This window comes from Sorex araneus, chromosome 2 (genome assembly GCF_027595985.1).
Source record: "Sorex araneus isolate mSorAra2 chromosome 2, mSorAra2.pri, whole genome shotgun sequence".
In the NCBI taxonomy this organism is placed as follows: domain Eukaryota; kingdom Metazoa; phylum Chordata; class Mammalia; order Eulipotyphla; family Soricidae; genus Sorex; species Sorex araneus.
This window is the reverse complement of record NC_073303.1, coordinates 103,990,356-104,018,031: the sequence shown is the minus strand read 5'-3', so window position 1 is coordinate 104,018,031 and position 27,676 is coordinate 103,990,356. Positions and strand designations below refer to the sequence as shown.

Below are 27,676 nucleotides of genomic sequence, written 5' to 3'. Positions count from 1 at the left end.
GCTGTTATTCATTGTCCTAAGCTTAAGCCTACCTTTTGCTTTCTGACTAGGGAGATGAAATTTCATTAAAAAAACAAAAACAAAAACAAAAACAAAAAAACCCTTGGGAGATAATAAAATACTATTTCTCCTGAGAGAAACTAAGTTCCTTGACTCCCAGAAAAATAGAAGAGAAATTACTTCAAAATTTTCAAAACACACACACACACACACACACACCCTTCCTCTAGTCACTAGGAGACAAATGATGTTCTGGTCTTTGCTATAAGCAGCTCTGATAAGTAGAGATCCACTATGAAATTCTTTTCCTTATTGATGAAACAAAATCTCCATCTAAATCTTGGTTTTATAGAATTACAATATGTACTACTTAGACTTGTTACTATATATTTGATAAGTTACACTTACAAAAACTACTGTTGCAATTGAGATATTAGTTTCTGAATATGTGAAAGAGGTACAATACAGTCCCAGAAAAGAATCTAAGATAAAGAAAATGAGAAGCGCATTTGAAAATAAACCAGATCTCTTAGATCTACTGTCTTTCAATGTATAACATTTTTCTCTAGAAAAGAAATTTTTATTTATGAAATCAGTCTTACTTTACTTGGGTGAAGTTTCCTGAAAACAGATTTCCAAAACGATTTGCACAAAATAATAAAGTACATGTTCCTGGCTGATTATTTGAAACTAAATTTCTACCTATATACACAAAAAAATACTAGTGAAGTAAACCATACAAATAAAAAAAATACTTAAATGTGAAATCAGGCCATTCCGATAACTAAAGAAGAGGAAAATCAACATTTGTTTATCTTCCCTCAATAAATTTTTTTACAGTAAAATTCACAGATTTGAATTTAAGATCCTCTCTCTAATACTTTGAACAGATGAATACCCTGAGAAACTGACAAACTGAAAAGCAAGTTCAGATACTCAAGAACTTAAATAAATTGCCAACTTTTCAGATGTTATAAAAATCTGTTTCCTTTGTGTTTTCAGTCAAAATTGATGACTATTAATATGGAATCACTGTAAACATTTTACATTAAACAAACCACACACATATATGTGATTTATACTTCAGAATTTCTTCAGTCCACATTATATTGTTATATTTAGTTATATATTTAAAGAATATAGATACTAAATTCCATTTATTCAATTAAGAATATTAGATGAAAAATAATTTTATAGGTACTGAGTTTCTTTGGTGTCTCTAAAGGAATGAATTACAATTTTTAACTATAAAGCCTATGTTTACTGAGAAAATAAATGAAATTTAGAGAGGAAAAACACTTGTAATTTTCAGTAATAAATAGTTTTTATAATTTGTCCTCTCATTATAGTTTAGGTAGCATGGTTACAATAATGTCAATGTTCATGATTACTCCTGGCAGTGCTCAGGGGACCATATGGGATGCTGGGAATCGAACCCAGGTCAGCCACATGCAAGGCAAAAACGCCCTACCCGCTGTACTATTGCTCCAGCCCCAAGATTCAAATTTTTTTTTTTACAAAATTCCTCTTGGAAAAATCATATGAAATTACTATATCTTGAGGCTTTTAAAAAAAGTCACATTCATAAATAAAATATTTTCATGTTTTCAGAATGTAGGTAAATTTCATTAATACAAAATCCTTGACATTCCCAGGTCCCAATCAGTTAACAAGCTACCTAAATTGGCAACAAGATTGCAATACAACAATGTTCATGATAATGATATACAAAGTTACTATGCTCCGACACCAGAGTGCCTGACCCCCTTCACCACGGCCCGTCAACATACCTCTGGTCCACCCCTTTCTTTCCCCATACCCTATATCCCCAGGCTTGATAGTCTCAGTGCTGTCAACAAATGACAAGGGTTTGTCATCATTCTGTCTAGTCCTCTGTTTTAACTCTCTGTATACCACAGATGACTGATCATTTGACACCTGTCCTTAATGTCTTATTATTCAACACATATAGAAATATACGCATACACACATACACACATGCACAATTGTATCCCCCACTTCCACAAAGCACTGCATCAATATTTTCCTTACCTTTAATTAAGGTAATAATTTTATTAATGGCATTTTATCTTATCTGGTATATAATAATCCCATATTACTAGATATACTTCATATTTATAAATAACATAATAATATCGACAGGCAAATCTTTTCATGTTTCATCAACGGTCCTTTGGGTGGATTCCATAAGTAGTGTTACTACACTGGGAAGGAAAAAACAACTTACAAGATTCAAAAATTTTTTGTTTTGTTTTGTTTTTTGAGTCACATCCGGAGATGCACAGGGGTTACTCCTAGCTCATGCACTCAGGAATTACTCCTGGCAGTGCTCAGGGGACCATATGGGATGCTGGGAATCGAACCCAGGTCAGCCACATGCAAGGCAAAAACGCCCTACCCGCTGTACTATTGCTCCAGCCCCAAGATTCAAATTTTTTTTTTTTACAAAATTCCTCTTGGAAAAATCATATGAAATTACTATATCTTGAGGCTTTTAAAAAAAGTCACATTCATAAATAAAATATTTTCATGTTTTCAGAATGTAGGTAAATTTCATTAATACAAAATCCTTGACATTCCCAGGTCCCAATCAGTTAACAAGCTACCTAAATTGGCAACAAGATTGCAATACAACAAATAAAAAATGACATCTGATACATAAGTTCTCAGTTTTATTACATTTCCTTTTTTAAATCCTTTTAGGGACCACATCTGGTGGTGCTCAGGGATTATTCTTGGCTCTGCACTCAGGAATAACTCCTGGTGAACTCAGGGGGTCATGTGGGATGCTGGAGATCAAACCAGGTGGCCATGAACAAGACAAGCATTATATTTGCTGTAGTAAAATCTCCAGCCCCTCCTATCACACTTTAATCATGATAATTCCACAAGTTATTACTTATTTCATTCTGTAGTCATAGGTATTAAAGATGAACATGAGGTCACTAATTGAGGAAAAAATTCAGAATCATTTAAACAAAAGCAACTTTACCCTGACATGACATAGAAGATCTGTTTAATGCACACATTATTCTCTTCATGACAAGCAACTTGATACTCTCTAAGTGTCTAGTTACCCAATTTCTGATCTTTTGACCACTAATATTTGCCCAGGCACACTTCAGCATCTTCCCAGGAAGATAAGGAAGTAGTAGTATTGACAAAAGAAATCACTGTCTGATCTACTAAGAGATTTATGAAAAGAACAAACACAAAACCACTATGTTTAAGTAATCTGGGAAATAAGCTTTCAGTTACCCATATATATTTCTGAATGTTATAAATAACTACTTAGACTTTTAATAGAACAAAAAAATTAATGGGTAAGGTGAAATTTATAATATATACATATATAAATATAACATATTCAAGGATATAATCTTAAAGTGCCAAAACCATGCTGTATGCAAAATAATTCAATCAAATCATATTAAATAACAAGAAAACAAACATGCACCAAAAAGGATTAGAAAGTCACACAGCAATATTTTTAGAATAAACTAGGATAAGGAATATACTTACAAAAACTCAAAACTGGAAAATGAAAACTCTTTAGAAACAGCAAGGAATTTAACATTCAGTAAATTTCAATTAAAATGTTTTTTAAAATAAAGAGTATAATTGTGAAAGAGATTTTAAATAATTTGCAAAAATGCACACCCTAGCTAAAACTCTAGCAGTCCCCCCAAAGAGCATTTGAGTGTGATTTTATTTAGCAAGGCTGAAAGATTATCCACATTAAGTAGAAAATAAATTCCTACCTAGATTATATGTTGCCTCACTAACCTTCTGACCTGTACTCAACTACAACTCGGATCAGAATCCTCCTTATTTAACCGTTACTCTTTCCTGATCTGATGTACAGTATTAGCATAATGGCTGGTAACAGTGATGATGATGATGGCCCAATTAAATACCCAATTAATTATCATCATTATAACCACCATTAATGTAATAATCTATTTGTTATAGCCTTAAAAACTAGTAAATATTTCAGGTGCAATAATTTAATTCTCATACAATAATTTAATTCTCATCTCAATAGTTTAATTCTCATATGCATGTATGAGAATTAAATTACTGTACCTGAAATATTGACTAGAGCTTTACAGGGTAATGTACTCTGATTTTGGGGGGTAGGGGATAGTCTGGGCCACAGTTAGCAGTGCTCAGAGGACTTATATGGTACCACGGAACAAATGGAGGTTAGCCATATGCTAGGCCAAGCACCTTAGCCCTTGCACTATCTCTCTGGTCCAATTTATATGTAGTTTTAATGCATGTATAATTTGCATATTACTTGAAACAATTATATATAATACTTAATAGGACATATACATTCCTTCATAAAGCAGATAAAATAAAACATAAACCAGATAAACTTATTACATGACTTGATAAGATATTACAACAAGAGTACAACATTTTAAAAAGTCAACTCTAACTACTTTTACTTATAGGTAGAGTGCTATGAAGCTTAAAGTCTAGAAGGTCACATAAATACATATTATACATGGATAAATCATATCTGAGATGGCGAACTTGAAGTGAGCCAGAAAGGATAATAATTCATCTTGGAACATCCTAAGTGACAGACGGGTATGATCACACATTACCTCTAAAAGATATACAGATTTAAATAAAATGGCTTAATACTAGGAAGCTGCAGAAACTTCTAGTCAATAAATCATCTTTTTCCTTCTCAGTTATTCCCAGAAAAATTCTAAAATAAAAATTCTTTCATAGAATGTCAGAGCTGAAAAGGTCCTTAGAAACCATCTACCAATAGTTCTAAACACGGAGTAGAATCTCACCCTGAAAGATGAAGTGTAGGGTTGTTTTTAGATGTAATAATGACTGAGAAATGCTATAGAATTAGGAATCCTAAACATTCTACAATGCACAAGACTCTTTCAAAATGAAGAATTGTCCACCCTGAATGCCAATAGCATGCCCACTGATAAATACTGACTTAATTCTCCACTTTGAAGAAAACTCCCAAGTACAGACATGTTAATGAATGATGCAAAGTTGAGTCTAGAACCCAGATTCTCATTCTCTTGTTCAACTTCTCTTTCAGTGAAAAAATTCTAAACAGGAAAATAAAAAAGAATCCATAATCAATGATTTATGAATGTATAATATATTACCAAAACATTGATCACGCATTAATATTTGAAACTGAAGTGAAACAAATTATTTTTAATGCAAATATTCTTTTGAAACTTTTTCCTCTCCAAATAATTCTATTTCCTATAAATTATTTCAAGAAGTCATCAAAGTTATTAAGAGGAGGAATTAAAAAACTTATTATAGTTATCAAACAAAACATTTGTTGAAATGGAAAAATTACATGGATTCTGCTAGTTTCAGAACTGCATGCCCTAACCTAGGGTTAATCGCCTGCTAGTCCTGAAAAAAAATGTATTCTAATGAAAAGAGTACTGAACTAAAATCCCAAAGGCCTTGACACTGATCCTTGCTCTGACATGAAAACTAATAACCAAATCTTACATATGTTACACAACTTTTGAATCTGTTTAATATTTAGATCTTTGTGAACCCTTTAAGCACTATGATTCTCACTTGGCAGTTTTTCTATTGTGTAACTAGTCACGAATCACGAATCACGAAATCCCGTTGATCGTTGAATTGCTGGAGTGGTCTCAGTAACCTCTCCATTCATCCTATCCCTGAGATTTTAGAAGCTTCTCTCTACTCGGCCTTCCCAATGATGCCACATTGGAGGCTCTTTCAGGGTCAGGGGAATGAGATCCAGCTGGTTACTGGCTTTGGCATATGGATACACCATGGGAAGCTTTCGAGGCTGTCCCATGTGGGCAGGAAACTCTCAGTAACTAGTAGGATGAAAAAAATTAGAAGGCACTGCCTTTCTTCCTCAGTAAGCCAACTAAAATGAGGTGGGATATAACTAAAGATCAGTCTCAAAAAATAATCACTAACAGGTTAGTCCTACTACTTACTGTTCAGCAGCACCTCGCCTCCAAAACCACTTGTAATCATTTACATAGTACTACTGCTTCTTCCTTACACTGTTCTAAAAATGAGAACTAATACTGAAGTTCAGTTATTTAATGTAGATTCTCTTTATAATATATTCAAGGGTTTTCTGTGTCTAACCTTTCTTTCCTATTCATACAGCCTAAAGAAATTCTTAACATTGGTTGAGAAGCCTCCCCAGCATCCTTGGGGAACCAAAGGGTCATTCCTGAAGACTCTTGGTCCACTGGGCTGGATGATTCCATGCAAGACCTGAGGATGCAGTGTGTCTGCATCCTGCCAGAGACCACTGGGGGTCGGTTCACGAGGGTCATACATGCTCAGCAGTCTCCAGGGCTACAACCAGCAATGGTATGGGTTGGGGAGCAAATGGTACTGATAACCAAATCAGGGTCAAGTGCATGCGGGTCATGCACCCTAACCTCTCTAATGTCCCTGGACCTATCAATTAATCTTTGCTGCTTCTTATATCTCAGAACTCTGGTAATTCCAACAAAATGTGTAATGTACTATTTATGTGTAAGTGACTTTGTTATGGTTAATTGAGCATGCAATTATCATTCTATCATATTCACAAAGTACTGGATTAGATAAAAATTAAATTTTCATAGCCTAAAACACTGATGCAGAAAACAAAGAAAAGACTATCATTATAACCAAAGCATTCTATTTCAAACAAGCAAGTCCAGTCCAATAGATGCTTTGCTACTTGCAATGAACATCTGACAAACAATCAATACCGTAATATTGTACTATACCAAAACTATCAGTGCTCTCTGCTGATGATACCTCCTTCATTTGCTTCCCAATGTCAATTTCAGGTTTTGGAAATCTGCATGCTAAAAATATGTTTAAATCAAAAGATTGCCAAGCTGAAAATATGCAAAGCTATCTTAATAACCAATAGGGTAAATTACAGTTGTTCTATGACCTTTAAAAAGCTATTTTGAAACATTTTAAAGGTTATGAATATATATACACACACAAATAGTAAAACTGTTTGATATACAATAATTTAAAATACCAGGAACACAGAATTAAAGTGCTCATTTCTTTGTAAGAAAATTATCAACTGTAGTTGAAACAGTGCTATTAATCTTATCTTGAGCTTTACAATATAGAGCAAACATCTTTTTCTATACCTTGGCATTCCAATCATCACACTCCTTTCTAAGTTTGGATTAGCATAGAGCATTTTATCCTTGGCATGTTCAATAAAAAAATGTGTCAGAGATACCTCCTCTAGTACATCTTCATCCCTTTCATCACAACCTCCTCAATTTTCCTAATTTCCATCACTCCAGACTCCACTGGCTGCTTTTCTGGGGTCTCAACAGCATGGCACATAACCATCCCCAGTTCTTTCTTCTGCAACTTCATTTACAATTGATCAAAATTTCACAACAGCATTATGTTTTTGTGCTTCTTTGCTGTACTTTTCTCCTTTTTTTGATTAATTATCCTCTGTTACCTGTTTTTATATAAAAATATACATATAGTATGTGTTTACTGCTGGGAAACCAAAAAGCAACACAACAACTTCTTCTGCATATTTTGCTGTCTTTTGTTTTGTTTTGTTTTTTGTTTTGGGGCCACATCTGGCAATGCTCAGGGGTTACTCCAGGTATTCCTGGAGGTGTTCAGGGGACAATATGAGATTCCAGGGATCAAACTCTGATTGGCAGTGTGCAAGACAAGATGCTGACCCACTGTACTATCGCCCCAGCCTGTATTCTGCTATCTTGTGTAAACTAAATTGCCGGAGTCCAGCTCCGGCATGAAGACCACCGACTCAGAGATGATGCATTGACCAGCAGCTATCGAGGCTGAAGGCCCCGTTTATTCTCAAGCAAGCAGTTTTATATTATTTACATACCTTGGCCCAGGCACGTAGCCAAGTCAAAGGATGCTCTCATGAGTTAGACATATTTTGTGTTTGTCTCAAGATGTTCTCATTAAAAATACCAAGTCAAATTATTCCCAAGGTTACTTAGAGCACGAGAAGTATGTACGTGCAGGATGTGTCCTGCTTATCTTGCTGGTAGGTTTTACCTTCAAGGCCCCTCTTTCAAGAGGCCCTCTGCACAGGACTCTCCCAAGCCCCCAGTGCAGGTCATACAAAGTTCATTGTCCCACGCTGGTCTCTAGTCTCTAGTCTATGTGCTCCAAGCAATCCCACTACACTAAATAAGTTATGACCAAACAATGGGCTATGAAAAAGTGATGGGATCAGCCATGATCATGATGCACATCTGCTTTTGTATGTTGATTTCTGGATGAAGAAGTTGGCGGCAAAGTTGGTGATTTATGTTGGAACTGCTTTGTTGCTAGTGTTGGGACTAGTGTTAATTGCCTAAAACACAGTTACTAAATTGTGCTTATGGTGGCCATACAAATCAGAGATGGCCTGCAACAACAAAAAATGAATTATTTTCATGAAATAGGAACAAACTCAGAGCAAAATAAGAGTATATGAAGCTTTTATATATTTTTCCTATAGATATAAATTAAAGGCAATTAAAAGAGAACAAGATTTTTCTTTAGCAATTAAACGTTTTCCATTTAAATCCCCTGCATGTATTATCCTAATCTATAAGAAATAAATAGCTAACCTATAATAAATATCTAACCAATAATAAAGCAGGGTCTGGTGAGTAAATCCTGTGTTTAAATTTGAAAGAGCTTTAGCATAAATCAATTACCAAAGCTTTACAAAATCCAGTTATGCACTCACTCATCACTACAAAAAAATTCTTAAATTTTACTAAAAAAAACCTTGCAGAAAACAGTTCATCTCAAGGATAAACACACGAGATGATTAGAGAGCAGGAAAAATACAGCCCAAGTTAACATCACCAATGAAATTTAACTCACAGCCCAATTAAGAGCCTGAAAAGGAAAAATGTGATTTCACTTATGTAACATTCCGCCAACGATGCAACAGAATCTAAAGGAAAGAGACAATACCTTTGAAGTACATGCTAAAAACAACTGATCTATAATGCTCACACGCAAAAGGTCACAAAAGCCAAGGGAAAAAACAAACAAACAAACAAAAAGCTGAATTGTTCCAGATAGAATAACACTAAAGACAAATAACAGCAACAGGATTTTGGATGAGTCTTTTTGCTGAAAGGGAGCATTGCAGGAACTCGTCAAATATGAATAGTATCAGATTATTGACCCACTCCTATTATGGAAATGTTGACCCATGCCCGATTATGGATATGTTGGACAATGTTCTTGTTTGTAAGAAAATATATTTCAGCTGCTGTGGATAGCTGAACTTGGTCTGAAGCTCAGCCATTAGAAGTCCTGACAAGGGATAGTCTTCAGTAGTCAGCCATCCGGTGGAAATGCCTCACCAACCTAAGAAAGACTTGACCTGCCCAAGGCAGTCTATATTCAATAGTTCATTTTCACAAAGGTAGAGGCCCAAACCTCTCACCTAATTCAGGAAATTTTTTTTTAAGTGATCCTTAGCATAATTTCCTGACCCTGTGCCAGGCTGTCTTCACTGGGGCACCTCGGAGCGGGGCCGGTTGAGTTTCCTTCTCGGCCCCAAGCAGAACTCCGGCAGCCGAAAACCTCCAGAACCCACCCGCAGCCATGTTCAAGGCCACTCTCCACACGCTCGGGCAACTGCACCCCAGAGGAAACACCTCACTTGAGAACAGACAGGCAGGAAAACCCAGGTACTCGGGAACCCGTGACTGAGATCTCCAGGCTCGCTTAGATCGGGACTGGGCCTCCTCACCCCAGCTCCCCGGTTTTCCAGTAGATTGTCAGTCACACCCACAAACCGCCCCCAGCGTCATGCAATCTCATCAATGGCCAGACCCAGAGACTATAAATTAAAGCTTCTGGAAGAGAGTACTGCAGAATTTCCTGGAGTGCACAGCCACATTTGCAGCTGTGTGACCTCTTACAACTCTACCTCACTTACTTATCAAAAGTATCACACATTTGTTTGGTTTCTAACATACTTGCTTGTATTTCTCTTATATTCGGGCTTAAGTGTCTCCAGAATGAAATACAACAACCTTCACACACTTACTTCTTATTGTGGTGGGAAGGTGCTCGATGGTGGGATTGATGTTTGAATATTATCTGTAATGAACTATTGTGAACTACTTTTATGAAAATAAAACATATATGAAAAGGAAAAAAAAAGTGATCCTTGCTCTAGAATTCTCAGCTGGGTCATGAAGGCTTTCTCTGATACAACATCAGCTTACTTCTACATCTGCTCAAACCTTCCTCCCCTTCTCAAGGTGAGGTTTCTAACAATACTTCCAATAAACGTCTTACATACTAGTGAACTTCTAACTTACTATTCTTTGTCTCAGAATTTGACAAGGAACTTCATCTGTGACAGGAATATTTGGGTATCAGAGACAATACAAAACTTGGTGGGGAGTATTCAGGAAAATGGGCTGGGGAAAAGCAGGAAAAAATAGTGTGACTGGGGATACATAGTTCACTGAAGAAATGAGATTACCGATGAGCAATAAGAACTAAAACATGACCAACCACGAGAAGTCACCCATTACGTAACATTAGTATTTAAATGTGACCCCATTCAAGTCATAAAATCAGTACTAACAACTTGCATTTCTCTCATGTCCTTAAAAGGTCTGACCAAGGGGAAAAAAAAACAAAAAGTGCCCTATGTTTTGTGTTTTGGCTTTGGACCACACCCAGTGGCACTCAGGGCCTTCTCCTGGCCCTGTGTCAGGGACTACTCCTGGTGGGCTCAGGGGATGACATGGATGCCAGGGATCAAACCTGTGTCGGCCGTGTGCAGGGCAAACACCCTACCTGCTGTACTCTGGCCCCGAAAGCTGGGTATGTTTTTAAAACCATAGAATCTTTCCCACACACATAAAGTTCTTTCAACTCACAGAAAAAAAGTGCCACATATTGCATTATTGCTATCACATCTTTTTGCCTGTTTGCTTTCACTGCTTCAAACATGCCTGAGTTTATCTATGGGATCTAAGTTACCTGCATGACTCTTCCTTTCCACCTTAAAAACTAAAACAGCTTCTACAACCTTGCCTCTGAAAAGGTCCCTAAACCGGTACTACTGAAACTACTGGGAACCTCTTCGTGAGAAAGACCCTCAGAGTCCACCTCAACATAATTTTACATTTCAATAAAATGCCCTGATTATTTAACATGTGTATTTATTCAACTTTGTGAAACCAGATTCTAGCTTTCACTTTCAGATAAAAAGAACCACAAAGAACACTGCTTCCATCCTTAACACAAAACAAAGCCAGGGCCGGAGCAATAATACAGCAGTCGAGCACCTGCTTTGCACACAGCTGACCCGGGTTCAATCCTGTCAGCCCCTACAGTCCACCAAGCACACCAGGAGGGATCCCTGAGCACAGAGCCAGGAGTAAGCCCCAAGCACTGCTGCGTGCGGACCAAAAGCAAAAACAAAACAAAACAAAATGAAGCCAAACTAAATTCAGTTTCACGAATTATTCCAAACTTATAAGAAAACGCAGTGACAGAGCAAACACAGGGTCCTAGCGCAAGAGAGAGGAAGACCAACCGGGAAAGGACAGAGAGAACATTAGCACTTGTTTACTCGGGAGAGATGCAACAGGACACCAGAAGCGTGTGGTTAGAGGAGGGGACTGCAGCAGGCGCTGAGCACTGGTGTTCAACCTCAAGTCCATGGTGGCGGTCTGCTGGAGTGAAAGCCACACTCAGTATCACTCAGCTGGGAGCAGCAGTGTTGAGGCACTGCCCTGGAGCACACACAAATCGGGAGAGTTTGAACCGTCTTTCAGGTTTTCACCAGAAATCCACCAAACACAGAAATGGCCCCGAGGAGCCCACTCTAAAAAGGTCCACTGGAGACCGTGGTGGCCGGGAAGCGCAGTAGTGCAAGAACCTCACCAGGATCCACTGCTCAGTCTCTCCTGAGGAGAAGGGCAGAGACCCTGCCACTTTTAAGGCAGAGAGAGCATTTTGTCTAGGAGTATCCCACTTTTAGCACTACAAATCCTACTACATTTCAAAAAAAAAATATATTCACCCTAGAGTACAGGTCTTTTAAGTTAAAAAACTGGAGTTTTGCTGTAATGGTCTATCTCACTCAATGAAAAAATAACAATTAAAAGAAAAACTGGAGTTTTACCTTTTTGATTTTTATGAACATTTTAATGGAATTGTAAAAAATAAAATCACTGTTGACAGCCTGTCTACATACACATTAGACTTCACTCATTTTATCTGCATATCTGGCAAACGGTATAAATGCAAAGTTGGGCAAATTCTATTTACATTCTATTTCACAGCTGGGAATAGTACCTGAGCACCACCAGGAGTGAACCCCAAAAATAGAAAATAAAATTCTGTAATGTTTAAGCATCTTATCAAAGAAATTTTTTAAATCTTACTTGCTAAATGGTCTACATGTTTTTTATACAAATGCTGCCAAAAAGGAAAGTGAATTAACTATCTATGATACTGACAACTTCATCATTAACTCTTTTGTTCACTTTTAAATTTCCTGAAAACATACAGAGGCACAAAATTAAATGTTTCATGTTACAGGAATAGAAGAACACTCTCCATAAGCATGAGCCTCTGGTAGCTACTACTGTTGTAGGCAATAAAAAGGTTTCTAGAATATCGATTTGCACCAGGGATTATGAGGAAGGGATGCATAAGTAAAGAAGATTTTTAAGCTAGTAAAACTAATCTAGAGGAAACTTAAAGGTGGACAAACATCACCACATTTGTCCAAACCCTTGGTACGTATCCCATATACCAAGACTGAGCTGTATTGCAAACTATGAACTCAGAGTGATAAAGATGTGCTGTTCAGTCACAATAATGTTGTTTATCATTGTAACATGTAAACCACACTGTAGGAGAGTCTGATCATAGGAAATTTATGTTTATGTGGAGATAGGAAATTTATAAGAAATCTCCACCTCTGTACCTCTCAATTATGCGATGAAAGTAAAACGGATCCAAACATTAAATATATATATATATAGCTTGCTGAAAATTATATTCAAAGACAAAAACAATAGTCTTCTCTAATTTATAAGTACACTTTGGCTCAGGGCAAGGGCTGGACACAGACAAGTGCATGCTATTCCTCCAAAACTCTAAGATGATCTTTAAAGAGGTCACAAGAAGTCTAGAAAGTACCTATCTGTGGGAAAAGCTATTTCCAATAATAAAACATGAAAAAAAAATCTCATTACAGATTAGCACTAACAAATTTGCAGTCAATTCGGAAATAAGGAACATTAGTACTGAACTCCAACATAGCCAAATTCTCTCAAAGACAATTCCATCTTTCTCATTAAAGACCACAGGGGTTTAAGAAAAAAATTTTAAACTATACTTAAGTCCTTTATTATACTTTTCATTTTATCATTAAAAATCTGCAGAAATTTGTTTTATTACACAAAATGTTTAATTCAGCCTCTTGGCCTATAGTTTAAAGTATTTACTCTCTGAACCTTTACCAAAATGCTTGCCAATCTCTGCTCTATAAAAAAATAAAAATAAATTTCTGGAAGATTTAATATTAAAATAATTTTTACTTATTCTACATTGAACCTGCTCAAATATGTTTCCACCAAACAAATATTTTCAAGGTTTCCAGTGATCTTGTGAACATATTTTATCTTAATTACCCTCTCAAGCAAATATACCATGATAAATAATTTCCTGATTCTTAACTTATTTTCTCTGTTGGCTTCAAACTTTTCCTGCCTCCCTACTTCACTGACTGCCCCTCCTCAGTTTCCTTTGTAGACTGTCACTTTTCTGACTTTAAAATTCTGGAGTGGGCTGGAGAAACAGTACAGCAGAAAGGTTGCTTGCCTTACCTGTGTCTGGGCAAGCTCACTCTCAGGAACCACACATAAAGGTCCCTCAAGCAGTGATTCCTGAGCACAGAGCCAGGAGTAAGCCCTGAGTACCTCCGGGTGTGGCAAAAATAATAACAACACAATAATAAAAATAAAATAAGCATTAATCTACTGTAACCATATTACTTCAACAACAATTTTTAAAAATACAGTTCTGAAACTTCACAAATCTCAATTAAAATAAGGGTTTTCTCTTTTTTTTTTCTTCTCTGTCAGAACCAACATTCTCTATAAAGGATCTAAGTCTAAATATTTGAGACTCTGGGACTATGTGGCCTCTGTCACAACTACTCAACTGAAATTCTAACCCCAAACAATTTATAGGTAATATACAATTGAAAGAGACACAACTGAAATTCGGAGGAGCCTCAGGCATGAAGGAGCCAGCAGAGGAACCCAGGTGTGTGGGACCCAGGGTTGAGACCTCCAAGGCTGCCTGGATCAGGACTGGGCTTCCTCCGCCCAGATTTCCCATCTCCCAGTAGCTAGGCGGTCACACCCAGGGACTGCCCTGGCACCGTGTAATCCTGTCAACGGCCAGCATCCAGAGACTTAAAAGCCAGCTTCCAGAAGCGCGTGGCCACAAGCCTCTATCTTATAGCCTACTTCTCTTTCTGGGAGAACCTGGCAAAATATTGGGAGTTTCCTGCCCATGTGGGAGAGTCTGGCAAGGTCCCCATGGTGTATTAATATGCCAAAACCAGTATCAAGCTGGGTCTCATTCCTCTGACCCTGAAAGAGCCTCCAGTACAGCAACATTGGAAGGACAAGTAGAGGGAGGCTTCTAAAATCTCAGGGCTTGGACGAATGGAGATGTTACTGAGACCACTCGAGAAATTCGACGATCAACAGGATGATGATGATGATGATGATGATGATACAATTGAAAGAAACTAGCTTTATTGCAATAAGACCTTATTAATAAACACAAAAAAGAAAAGTGGATTTAACCACTGCTCATAGTGTTCGCATCCCTGATCTAGACTCTTACCTGCATGTGCTCCTCTCCCAAGACTAAGAAGCATCTCCATTCAATTGTTGATACCCACTGGACATCTCCAGTCTGGTCCACAAAGTATCTTCCATAACATGACCAAATTTAAGATTTGATTATCATCCCCCCCACCCCCAACCCAAATCTACTCTTTCTGGTCTTCTTCCTCTCAGTTAATAGCTCCACTTTCATCAATAACAGTAGTTGACAGCCTAGGAGTTTCACCTAAATGCTGCCTTTCACTTACCCTTTTGTCACCCATCAGCAAGTTATCAGTTCACCCTCCAAAATATACCTTAATTCCATCTCCTCCTCTTCTCCTCAGCCATCCAGTCTAAGCCACCAGCCTGCCTAACTAGGCAACCGGGATAGCTGCCAAAATGAATTCCCTGCTTATGCATTTGCACCCCACATTTATTCTCCAACAGCAGCCAATGTGCTACTTGAACACTACTATCTGGCGGCCAGAGAGACAGCACAGGGTTAAGGTACATGCCTCACACACAGCCGACCCAGTTTGATGCCCAGCACTGATGATGTGGCCTGGATGTGATCCCCAGTATCAAATCTTTGAGCCCGTGCACTGAACCACCACTCTGGCTGGCCGAGAACCACTGGGAAAGGCCCCTGAGCCTCCTGAGCATTATTTCAGAGCACCACAAAGCAAAAATAAGTAGCACTATTTGTTCACCCTGCTATTTATATTTCAAATGGCCTTAATATAGTTTACCTAGAAACGCTTCAACTAATCTGGCTTCTGCCTACCTACCCAATTCATTTCATTCCCCTCTCCCCTTTGAACACTAAATTCCACTCATATTTGCCAATTCTAGTGCATGCCAAATTCCTTCTTATCTCAGGGTCCTGAGAATGCTTTCCCATCTCAGAGTGTACTTCCCCCCAGCTGTCTAAATGACTGGCTTCCTCTCAATTCTTCATTTAAAATTTAAATATCACTTACACAATGGTCTCCTCAGATCACCTTCTCAGATCTAATGCAGGGTTTTGTTTATTCTCTTAATAGACCACCGTATCTATAATTATTTTATTTACTTATCATTCATCTCCTTGTCAAAAAGCTTCATGAAAGAATTTGCTAAATTAAATTAATTCTCTAAAATACTCTCAACATCTGGCAGTGTCTAATGTGGTTAAAAAATATATATGTATAAACTCATTCAAAAACCAAAAGAAAAACTGAAGTAAAAATAAAAGATTTATAACAGAAGTCCCAAATATTAGTTTCCTGACTCAATCTGTAAACATTTTTGCTCATTTTTTTTTATTTTCAAGGTAATAATTATTTTCAAAGTAAGAAGCCATATTTTCACTTTTATTCTATGTTATAGGTTGTGCAAATTTACAGAAAATAAACTATGTTACTAATACATGGAACTTTTACTGGATATTTGAGTTTTTCATGGAAAGCCAAAAGATACAATAATAAAAACAAGGTTTTAGAGTTAAGCAAATTTTACTTAAAACGGTCTGCCTTGGGGCCCAAGGGGAAGGGTGCCCAAGGGGAAGGGTGCCTGCCTTGCCCAGAGCAATGGAATTTGGCACCCAGCATCATACGTGGTTTTTCTCTCAGCTCCACCTCTTCCCCTACCCACAACACTACCCACACTACTACCCACAACACTACCCACACAGGAATGATACCTGAGTTCATGCGGGTATAACCCAAGAACCAAAAGGACAAAGAATTAAAAAGCTCTGGGCAAGAGACTCTTAGACTGACTTGCTTTATTTTGATTTCTCAATCTATAGCATAAACATCTTCTTTCTTCAGGCGAAGTTAATTAATTACATGAAAACTCACTTAGTTTAGTGTATGTGTCACACAGCAAACAATCAACAATTATTGACTATCAACAAGTAACGGCAATCTCGTGGGATTAGCAGCAACAGTGATCGCAAAGGGATGTCTTCTGTAACAGCGGTTTTTAACCTTTTGAACACTGCCACACCAGTGAGACCAGGAGAGATACTTTAAGAACCACGGGACAGAAATAGAAATCATTATTTATGACAGCAATTTATATATTAGTTTTAAAGTCTAATATAGAGTAAAAATGTTATACAGGCATACACTTTATTAAGTGACAATAACTTTTCCACAGACCAGCAGAAAATTTCTTCACATCGGCACCAATCCAAGGAAAGGATGGGCAGATGAAAACCATTCTTCAATAAACTGTATCATAAGAATCATGATACATGGGGGCTGGAGTAATAGCACAGCGGGTAGGGCATTTGCCTTGCACGAGGCCAAACCAAGTTCAATTCCCAGCATCCCATATGGTCCCCTGTGCACCACCAGGGGTAATTCCTGAGTGCAGAGCCAGGATTAACCCCTGTGCATCGCTGGGTGTGACCCAAAAAGAAAAATAAAAATCATGATACAATAAAGTCACAATGCTAGGTTGTTTTTATAAGTGCAAACATTTTTTGGCTCTTTCATTTGTTGGTTTTGGGGAAGCACACAAATCCTCTGGGTGGGGATGAGGGAACCATCTAGAATGCCATTCAGGATTGAACTCAGCTCGGACATGTGCAAGACAAGAGCCCCACTCACAGCTCTATCACTCCAACCCTACAAATGTTTTTAATAACAGCGTAGTAAAAAAACCTATCCTGAAACTCAAAGGAAACAAAATTTTCTAAGTTAAACCAAATAACCACTCTATCTCCTATTTCCTGACACTTTAATAGCAAAGTCTCTGTTGACTATTTCCAGGTATTTAAAACAAGGATACTTTCAACGGTCCTAAGCCTGAGGTAGTAAAAAGACTACCAAGATCTTCAAATGAGATCTCAACAGCCAAGGTCAGTAACAACACGATAGACGCAATGGCCAGCTGGAAAGATGAAAGTAAAGTTGTCTATGACCTGGAAATGTTTGTAGATTAGACCCCACAGCACAGCCAGAAAAGTGAGGCAAAGGAAGGAGGGTGGCATTTAAAAAGAGAAAGGGAAGGAGTGGCGAAGATAGGAAAGAGGGAGAAAGATGAGAATGAAAGGAAACTTGACAGAATAACCAAATGCAGACATTAGAAACAACAACAAAAATACTCAAAAATAACATCTTTGCATAGAAGAAAAGATCTTACAACAACCCAAAGGAATGAGTGGAGGAAGAGGGGAGGGGAAAGGAGGAAAAAGTCCAATACAGTCCTGCACCATTCTGACATTCTATAAAGTATTATAACTTGGGGCTGGAGCCATAGTACAGCGGGTAGGGCATTTGCTTGCACGTGGCCAATCTGGGTTCAATTTCTGGCATCCTACATGGTCCACCAAGCACTGCAAGGAGTGATTCCTGAGTGCAGAGCCAGGAGTAACCCCTGATCAGTGCCGGGTGTGACCTCAAAACAAAAATAAATAAAAATTAAAAAATAGTAAGTATGCCAACTGAAATTGTACAATGTTCTGGACATTTTGAATGATGACTAGTATATCTACAAATAAAGGCAGTTATTCCAAAATTTAATCTATTAAAATACAAAATATAAGGACTCTGATATCTGATTGTAGTGAAATTGTCATCATTATACTATTACTAAGACAGAGAAAATCTGATATAGTAAATGGATATACTCAAATTTCTAACTCTCTAAAGTCATCAAATTAGAAGTCTCAGAAGTTAAGGGCAATGATGTTTCATTACCCATAGTCTTCTGTCTAGAAAAATCTCTCATTACCAATGTCTGAGTTATCTGAAACTAAGTCATGACATTTTAACTTGTAGCTATTTGTTTTAATGCGCCTTTTTTCATTTATATACAGCAGATATATGCCTGTCAGTCAAAGACAATGCTAGAACTCTAGACATCTAAACAATAATTAATTCAACCAACTTGAGCAAGACGCTAATAAAATCTATACCCAGCAATGCAATCCTTATTATTCATTTAGAGTGTGACACACCAAAGAAAAGAAGAAAGGACAGGTGTGTGGTGATACAAATTCATCACTATTTTTAGAAAAACAAAACAAAAAAACAATATCCTCTAATAGTATTAGATTCAATTATCAGACTATGTCTTTTTTTCAGTCTTTTAGTTCCACCTGACTTTTTTACAAGTTGCAGATGCAGACCTGTTTTATTTTTCCTATCCAAAATGTTTGTAAGGATTTGCTTCCCATATTGTGAATAACAATATACAATAGGTGACTACTAAAATGAACAATACCAAATTAGTTACTAGTGAATTAAACTATGACAGGTTTGACTGCTCCAGAAGTCTTATTTTGAATTTATTTTTGTTTGTAAGACTATAAGATAGGGTATATATGGAGATATGTATATAGTTACTTTTTATATCAGATTGGACAAAAATGCACCAAAAGTATGATTAAAAGCTGTGCCCTAGAGCGGGAGCAATAGTACAGCGAGTAGTGCATTTGCCTTGCACACAGCTGACCTGGCTTGATCCCCAGCAGCCCATCGAGCCCGCCTCTGGGTTCAGAGCCTGGAGTCGGCCCTGAGCACTGCCGGGTGTGGCCCCAAAACAAAATAAAAACTAACCAGAAAAAAAAAAAGTTGTGCCCTAAATATAGGACAGTGTCAAGTAGGAAAATAAAAAGATATGTCATATAAATATTAACAAAGGATTGCTGGAGTTACAAATTAAAGGCAAAAAAATTTACTAGGGATAAAGACATTTTATATGACTAACAGAGCAAGTGTACCAAGAAAATGTACAACTTCTAAATTATATACTTAAGTATCTAATATTTAGCTGACAAGTACTTGTCAAGTACTTGTAAGTGAAGAGATGGCACAATCAAGAACAAAAATGACGTAGATCATAGCTTCTTTGGAGGGGAGGAGGGCGGCAGAGGGAGGTTTGCACTATACTTGGTGGTTCGTGGGGCTACTCCCAGCTCTGTGCTGGGGTGGAGCAGGGATGTGGTGCTCCCAGTGGTGCCGGGACCAAAACCAGGCCCCCAGGACGCACAGTATGTGCTCAGCCCTTTGAGCAATAGAGTTACCAATCTGAACCTAGATCCTAGCTTCTTAAAAGGTCGGTGTTAACAACCAAAGAATAATTTTAAATCAATGGCACAGCTTCTCCCCCTCTCTCGAGAAGCCCACATTAGCTCAGTCTCATTCCTCATGTCTGCTTTCTCTGTTTCTCTCTCTCTCCCCCTTCATAAAACCAATCTGCTTTAAGACAAAACCATCTGCATAAAGAATACAAAGTTTTTTTTCAGCAGCACTTGGCCTGTGTTGAGTTTCTGGGGTAAAAAGGGGTTGCAAGTGGGAAAAGTTTAAAAGTCCTAGTTGCCACGATAAGAACAAAAAAATGGGCTCGGGAGATAGCTAAAAAATGATAGGACGCAAGACTCTGAGTTCTTTTGGTCCCTGGCCATCACAGGCCCTCGAGCACTACCAGGTGTGTCCCCTGTGGCAACTGAACAAGGAGTAGGTTTTCCCTTGGAATCTCCAGGAATGGACTTAAGGGACCCAGGTATTGTTAAATTAAAGAGTCTGAGCATGTAGGATTATTTACCCTAGATTATCCAGTTGGGCCCTAAGCGTAATCACGAAGGCCTGTGAAAGAAAGGGGCAAGATTTCAAGGAGGGAGATTATATAACAACTAAAGCAGAGCATAGTAATGTGGCCAGAACCCAGGGGTGCTAAAAGTTGAAAGAGACAAAAAAAAAAAAAAAGATTTACTCTTGGAACGACCAGAAACAGATGTAAGGAACTTTGACTTTAGTCCCTTAAATCCAGTCCTCAGAAATCTATTGGGGGGGAGGGGAGAGGGAATCTGCATTGTGTTAAACTGCCAAATGGATGGAAACTTGTTACAGCAGACACAGAAAACTAAGTGTTTTCAGTTCTTTAATAAGCCCACTTGGAACACTTTCTCTGGGAATCTACTGCTCTGCATTACAACCTGCCTGAGACTGTCATGCTGGCAGACCCACACGCATATATTCTGGTCAACAGCTGCAGTTGAAGGGCTAGAGTAACAGCACGGCAGGAAGGGCGCTTGCCTTGCACACGGCTAACCTGGGTTCCATCAGCAGCACCCTAGAAGGTCTCCCGAGCACCACCAGGAGTGATCCCTGAGCACTGCCAAATGTCGCCCCCTCCCACAACACAATTTTAAAAACCAGTACCAGTTGAGATCAGCCTTCTCTATAAATACTTGGGGCTAACCAATTGTGCAAATCATACCCTGAGCCCAGCCTTCTCGCCACCCCTATTCCAAAGTGTCAGACATGCATGTGAAGTAAATCTTGAGCCGTGAGACTAGCCCAGCTACCAGCAGATGTTTACTATAGATGCTATTTCAAATTGCCCAACCTAGAATGGTGTTTGTTTTAAATCCTTTTTTTTTTTCAACTTGAGAGCCAGCACCTATCTGCATACTAGTCCACTGATGGTTATAATAATCTTTGCAGTAACCACTGTGGAACACGGAACACTTCTTTGCAAAGTATACCCTCCAGCCCAATAAACTATCTCCCTGGTTCCTTACTCACATATCTTTACTTTGTAATATGAAATTGGTTTCCATGCCTCTGTCACATTTTTGAGCAAAAATCAAGATTATTTCCAATTTATCTCAAGGTTGCTACTTTCTCTCATAATACTGAACAATATGCTGGAAAAAAAAATTGATGAGTCCAAGACCTGTAGTGGTTCAAAACTCTATGAAAAATTATACTTGTAAGTATTTTAAATATTCATTAACACCAGATTTTTTGGGGGGAGGAGGGCTTTGTTTTGAGGGAGGCAGGGGGTCACACCCAGCGATACTCAGGGATTAGTTCTGACTCTGCACTCAGGAATTACTTCTGGTGGTGCTTGGGGGACCATACATGATGCAAGGGATCGAATCCAGGTTGGTCGTATGCCTTACCCACTGTATTATCGCTATCACCCAACACCAGATATTTTTAAAATATCTTCTGGTATTTTATTTCCCAAAGTTCACTTATGCAAAATAGCAAGTGCTCAAAGAGCTCCTCTTTCCGCCTTAAGCAATCACAAAAGAAGGAAAACTATAGCAACTAAAGTTTAGAACTATAGGCCTGGAGAGAAAACACAAGGGGTAGTGCACTTGCTTTATACACCGTCCACCCAGATTCAAACCCCAGCACCACCAGGCGTGGCCCTCAAACAAATTTAAAAAATTAGAATTAGACAATGTATCGATGAGTGAATATAAATGGTTAAAAAAATTAAGTACATAATTACCACAAAGAAACAGAAAAAATATGCAAACCTAAGATCGTAAAGACCTAACATTTCTAGAAAAACTGCAGTTTACCTCAAGATATAACTCATACAAGCTCTTACAAGATATATATAAAAAAGAATCATTTTAAAATACCTTAAGTCTAGATATAACAAAACTATTCTATAGGAAGTTCCTTCCTTCAAATCACTGTATCTCCCCCAAAGTTAATACTTGTCTCTCTGTGTAATTTTATGATGTTAAGTACAATGCCTTAAGTAAGCGTGGAAGGCAGTCACCAAGACGTCACAAACGATTTTCATCTTCGGGTATTTACACCCTATATTGCATTCCTCCACAACGTGCACAAAGGGCAAAAGAAATGATCTCTTCTAGGATTAGGACACAAAAACTGTGGCTGAGTGATAGTACATAGGGTAGGGTGCTTGCTCTGCGCGCAGACAACCCGGGTTCCAATTCCCGCATCCCATATGATCTCCCATGCAACGCCAGGAGTAAGTAGTTACTGAGTGCAGAGTCAGGAATACCAGGGTGTGGCCCCCAAACCAAAAACAAGACCAAATCACAACTACATAAAGACTGTGGCTTCTATGGGGCTGGAGCAATAGCACAGCGGATAGGGTGTTTGCCTTGCACGTGGCCCACCCGGGTTCGAGTCCCAGCATCCCATATGGTCCCCTGAGCACCGCCAGGAGTAATTCCTGAACGCCGGGTGTGACCCAAAAAAGAAAAAAAAAAAAAAGACTGTGGCTTCTAGTTTAGGCTTGGTCTATCTCTCCTTCGTCGACATTACTGAGCAAGGAAGCTCGCTGCCAGGTCTTGAGAACACGGACAGCCATGTGGATCCTACAACCCCAGACAAGACTGTAGATGTCACACAACCCCAGTTTAAAACTTTCTTATTTTGAGTGGGGAGGGGATGGGAGGAAAACTGGGGACATTGATGGGGGAGGGAATGAAATGCTGAAGGGAGTGTTGGAAAGTATAAGGTATAAGTGAAACCCAATCATGAACAACTTGGTAACTGTGTATCTCACACTCATGCAATAAGAAAAAATTTTATTGCAAGAATGCAATAAAAAATTTTTTTCAAAAGAACTCCAACTTCCTTATCACTTCATGAAGACCCTCACCCAAACCATCCCATTTAATTGTTGCAATATTCAGAAACTAAGAGACAAGACACGCTCATTTTAAGTGCCTATTATTTGGGGTAATTTGTTATAAGGCAACAAATAAGTAACACAATGAGCACTGTCCTGCCTTTAAAATTCAAACTGCTATTTTTTTAAAGTTTTAAAATAGTCAAAACTTAAAACATGAATTGCGAAAGTAGGGAGAAATTTCTGTTCCTTTAAATCGTGGTTAAAAGTGAAAAGCAGGGGCTAGAGTAACAGCATAGTGGGTAGGGCGTTTGCTTTGCACAAAGCCGACCTGGGTTCGATTCCCAGCATCCCATACAGTCCCCTGAGCACTGCCAGGGGTAATTCCTGAGTGCAGAGCCAGGAGTAACCCCTGTGCATCGCCCGGAGTGACCCAAAAAGGAAAAAAAAAAAAAAGTGAAAAGCAACTGTACATAAGTCAGCTTGCCCGTCTTACTTATAAACACCAATGAAACACCAATTAAGAAGAGATGAAGTTGAGTGCATAATTTGAGAAAGGAATTGGAGAGAAAATCAGTTTGTAACTTTTTTAAAAATCCCAATATCTCATTTAACCATGATAAGACAACCCACAAATCCTGCCTTATCTGTTACAAATGGCTTCTAAAGCTTTATCTCATCATAGACTATATCATAAGACTATATTGCTATACCACATGCCTACTGATAAACAGAGAAAGGGGCACATGTACCAAGTATTAATACATCTCACTACCTTATCACAGCAGGAGCCTTTTTTTTTTCTGAAATGTTTCCACTACATATCCCAAATACTTGTCGATCATACAAGCACCCTATCAAGAAAACATAGCATTTCTTATAATAAGAAACAGTTCTCTTAAAAGGAATTTAATAATTAGAAAGTGCACTTAGTGTATATACACACCTAGCACTCAAGTATTTTGTTCAAAAAGCAACAAAAAAGGAAAACATGGACTGTATGCCTAATTGAGATAAAAATGTTGATTTCAATCATGAAATGAGCTGTAAACAGTCTCAATATGGTAAAATCTTCTTTATCTTAAGTGGTGAATGAGTAAAATGTCGTAGCAATAATTCTAGTTATCTCCAGAGTAACTCTATATACTGCTATTGACAACAGCTGGGAATATGATGCCTGGACTGAGAAACTAACGCAGCAGCCTCCGTTAAGAGTCATTGAGTCAGAGGGCAATAATTTAGTCATCAACACGGGCAAAAATAACACCCATAACTCTGAAATTCTTCAGCTTGTAAATAGGACATAAACATCTGACTACCATTGTTTTTAATAACCTTGTCTGTTTCTCTTGAACAAAAACAATTTAAATGAACTATTTCCTCATGTAACTTACATAATTACTCATTTTACTTCAAGCCCACTGATCACCATTGATTTATAGATCCTTTTGTAGGACTTACAAATTCTTTCCAGAATAGTTAAAAATCGTATTAAACTATAAAAATGCCTTCATTAGAAATGTATCTACCATTCCTACTGCAATACTGCTGACAAATGCCAAAATTAGGTAAAAAGTAAAATTTAGTCAGCTGCATGGCAGGAAATGCTTTTCAAGAACTACCATGCATCTACAGTTCTCTGATCCTGTACTGTTAATGCAGAATTTCCAAGAAGTTATTTTAAAAAGGCCGAATACATGTTCACAGAGAATACCTTTCTCCGTATAGAAAGGTGTTGGAAATTAATGACTATCTATATCCTGAGAACATTCTGAGAATTGAGTATTTTTAAACCACACACTTAATGTATATAGCTTACCAAGATGCTAGTCATAATTGATTATGACTTCATATAACATAAATTTAGTAACTGAATGAATGCTAGTCTTCCTATAAAAGCACGTTATGGAGGGTTGACAATATCTGGAATGATACAAAACTTAACTGGTCCACTACTTCCTGAACTGAGAAAAAAAAAAGGTGTTAAAGGGCACATCAAAGTTGCTCAAGTAATACAGATAATCCATGTTTATATAAAGCAGATATTTCTTTTCCCAATTCCTATATATAGACCAAATAAACACTGTAAGTGCCTCTAGCACGTCCAGTCTGTTTCAAATCAAAGTGCGCTCAACTCTGGAATCCATGGGATGCTTCCCAGTCACCAACTTTAGGATGGGGAACGTGCAAGCAAACACCACGCCTCAAACCCACATCAGAAATAAACACATTGAGGCTGGAGAGGTACAGCGGGGAGGGCACTTGGCTTGCACGCGGCCAACCCGGATTCGATCCACAGCATCCCATACGGTCCCCGGAGCACCGCCAGGAGTCATTCCTGAGTGCAGAGCCAGGAGTAAGCCCTGAGCATCACCGGGTGTGACACTCAGCTCAAAAACAAACAGAAACAAAGAAATGCACAGCATCCAATGCCACTCGCGTCCGTCTCCGTGTAGAATATTTTCCACCCTGGCTGATTTCGGAATCTCCTCCTCTGAATTTCTGAACTCGGCGCTTCCCCACTCCCCCCACTCCCCCTACTCCCCGTCCCTGCCCCCTCCCCTCCCCCGCACCTGCCCTCAAATTTCTGACCTACCAGCAGTCAGCCCTGGCTTTTGAAAACATCTCCCACGTTAACATGTGAGCTTAACAAAGGGCTCGGCTTGCACCGCTGCAGAGCACTCCGGGCAGAAACCTGCCGCCAGCTGTGGAAGCCCAGACAGATGCCCTGGAGAAGCCCCTCTCCCTGACTGCGACCTTTCCGCCTCTGCGGCTGGGGGCCAAGAGAGGGCGTGGGGCTTGGGCCCCGCTGAGCCCCCTTGGGCTCTCCAACGGGTAGGTGTGGTGGCTGCCGGCGGCCCGCCCTGGCAGGGGAAAAGAAAGCACGAATCCCAGCCGAAGCGCGTGCGGAGCAGCCGCCGACAGCATCTGGGGCTGGGGCACAGCCACGGCCTTTCCTCCGGGCACCCCGACCTCCCTGGCGACCCCCGCGCCAACCCACCAAGTTTCCTTCCAGCCTCCCGGGCTCCGGGCCACGGCGGGGCGGAGGCCCGGGCGCGCCACCTGCCCGGCTTGCACGCGCACCCGCGAAGCGGCCAGCAGGATTCCGGGGCGCCGGGCGCTGCAAAGGGGGGTGTGCACGCAGCAAATGCAAATCGAGGCGAAGAACAACAACAACCGAAAAGAAGAAAAAAAAAAAAACACGAGAGCGCCTTGACCCGTCGAGGCTGCAGCTCTGGCTGGGGCGGCAGCGAGCGAGCAAGCCAGGCACCCTCCCCGCCCCGTCCTAACCCGCCCCGGGGACACTCGGCGGCGGCGGAAAGTTTCCTCCCCTCGGACGTCCCGGGCGGGACGGGCCCGCGGAGGGCGGAGGGCGGAGGGTGGGGCGGGGGTCCCGGGGCGGGGCCGCGCGCCCTCCTCACCTTGCGCGATGGCAATGGACTCGAAGCGGTGCAGCTCCTTGAGCAGGCAGCTCCTCTCGGTGGAGTGCAGGCTGTAGATGAAGTCGCGCGCGCCCTGCGCCGTGTTCAGCGCCTCCATGGGCTCCTTCTTGGGGTGCGTGCCCAGCCCCCGGGGCCCGCCCGGGGCCGCCAGCGGCGCCAGCAGCCCCCGCCCGCAGCAGCCCCAGGGCGCCGGCGCCGGCCGGGGCGCGGCGGCCGGGCCGGGCCTCAGGCTGCGCGCGCTCCGGCTCCGGAGCAGCGGCAGCAGCCGGGACATGACGGGGGGCGCCGCGGCGGGCCGGGACGGCGGAGCGGAGCGGAGCGAGACGGCGCCGGCGCTCAGCCCGACCGCGCCCCGAGGTCCTCCCGGCTGGCAGCCGCGGCGCCGGGCACCATGCACTGGCCGGGCCCGCGCGCCCCCAGCCCCGGCCGGCCCTCGCCCACGCGCCCGCGGCCGCTCCGGCCCCTCGGACCCGGGGAAAACTTTTCTCGGAGGCGGCGGGGCCGGGAGAGCTCCCGGGGCAGAGCGGGCGGGGAGGAGGCTGCGGGGTGCGGGCGGCCGCCTCCCGGGCGGCGGGGCGGGCGGCTCCGGCGAGGCTGCGTGTCTGTCAGTCTGCGCTTCCAGCGGGATGAGTCAGCCGCGCGCCGCCCTCCTCCCCGGGCGCCGCCTCCTCGCCCGCCGCCTTTCCCACCCTCGCGCTTCCCCCCTCGCCGACGCTCGGTACCGCGCCCCGGGCCCCCGCAGCGGCCGCTACCCCTAGCGGCGGTCTCAGGGGTGACGGGGCGGGGCCTAGCGGGAGAGGGGCGGGGCCGGAGGCGGGGCCGGGACGGCGGCGCAGGCGCAGGCGCAGACGCCGGGCCGGGCCTTCGCATCGCCGCTGCGCGGGTTTAGAGAGCGGTAGTCGCGCCTCCCACCCGCTCTCCGCGGCCGAGGAGCAGATGCCAAGCCGGGCGTGCTCCACC

General features: G+C 40.7%; 1 protein-coding gene across 1 annotated transcript in view; it reads right to left on the bottom strand.

Annotated features, from left to right (window-relative positions):
- The window catches only part of TMEM65 (transmembrane protein 65), a 48,780-nt gene extending 21,343 nt beyond the window's left edge, over window positions 1–27,437 (bottom strand). Inside the window, exon 1 of the mRNA XM_004607634.2 lies at window positions 26,696–27,437. Coding sequence (XP_004607691.2) covers window positions 26,696–26,990 — 295 coding nt within the window. The 5' untranslated portion in view covers window positions 26,991–27,437. The remainder of the gene's footprint in view (window positions 1–26,695) is intronic.
- Between the last annotated feature and the right edge of the window lie 239 nt (window positions 27,438–27,676).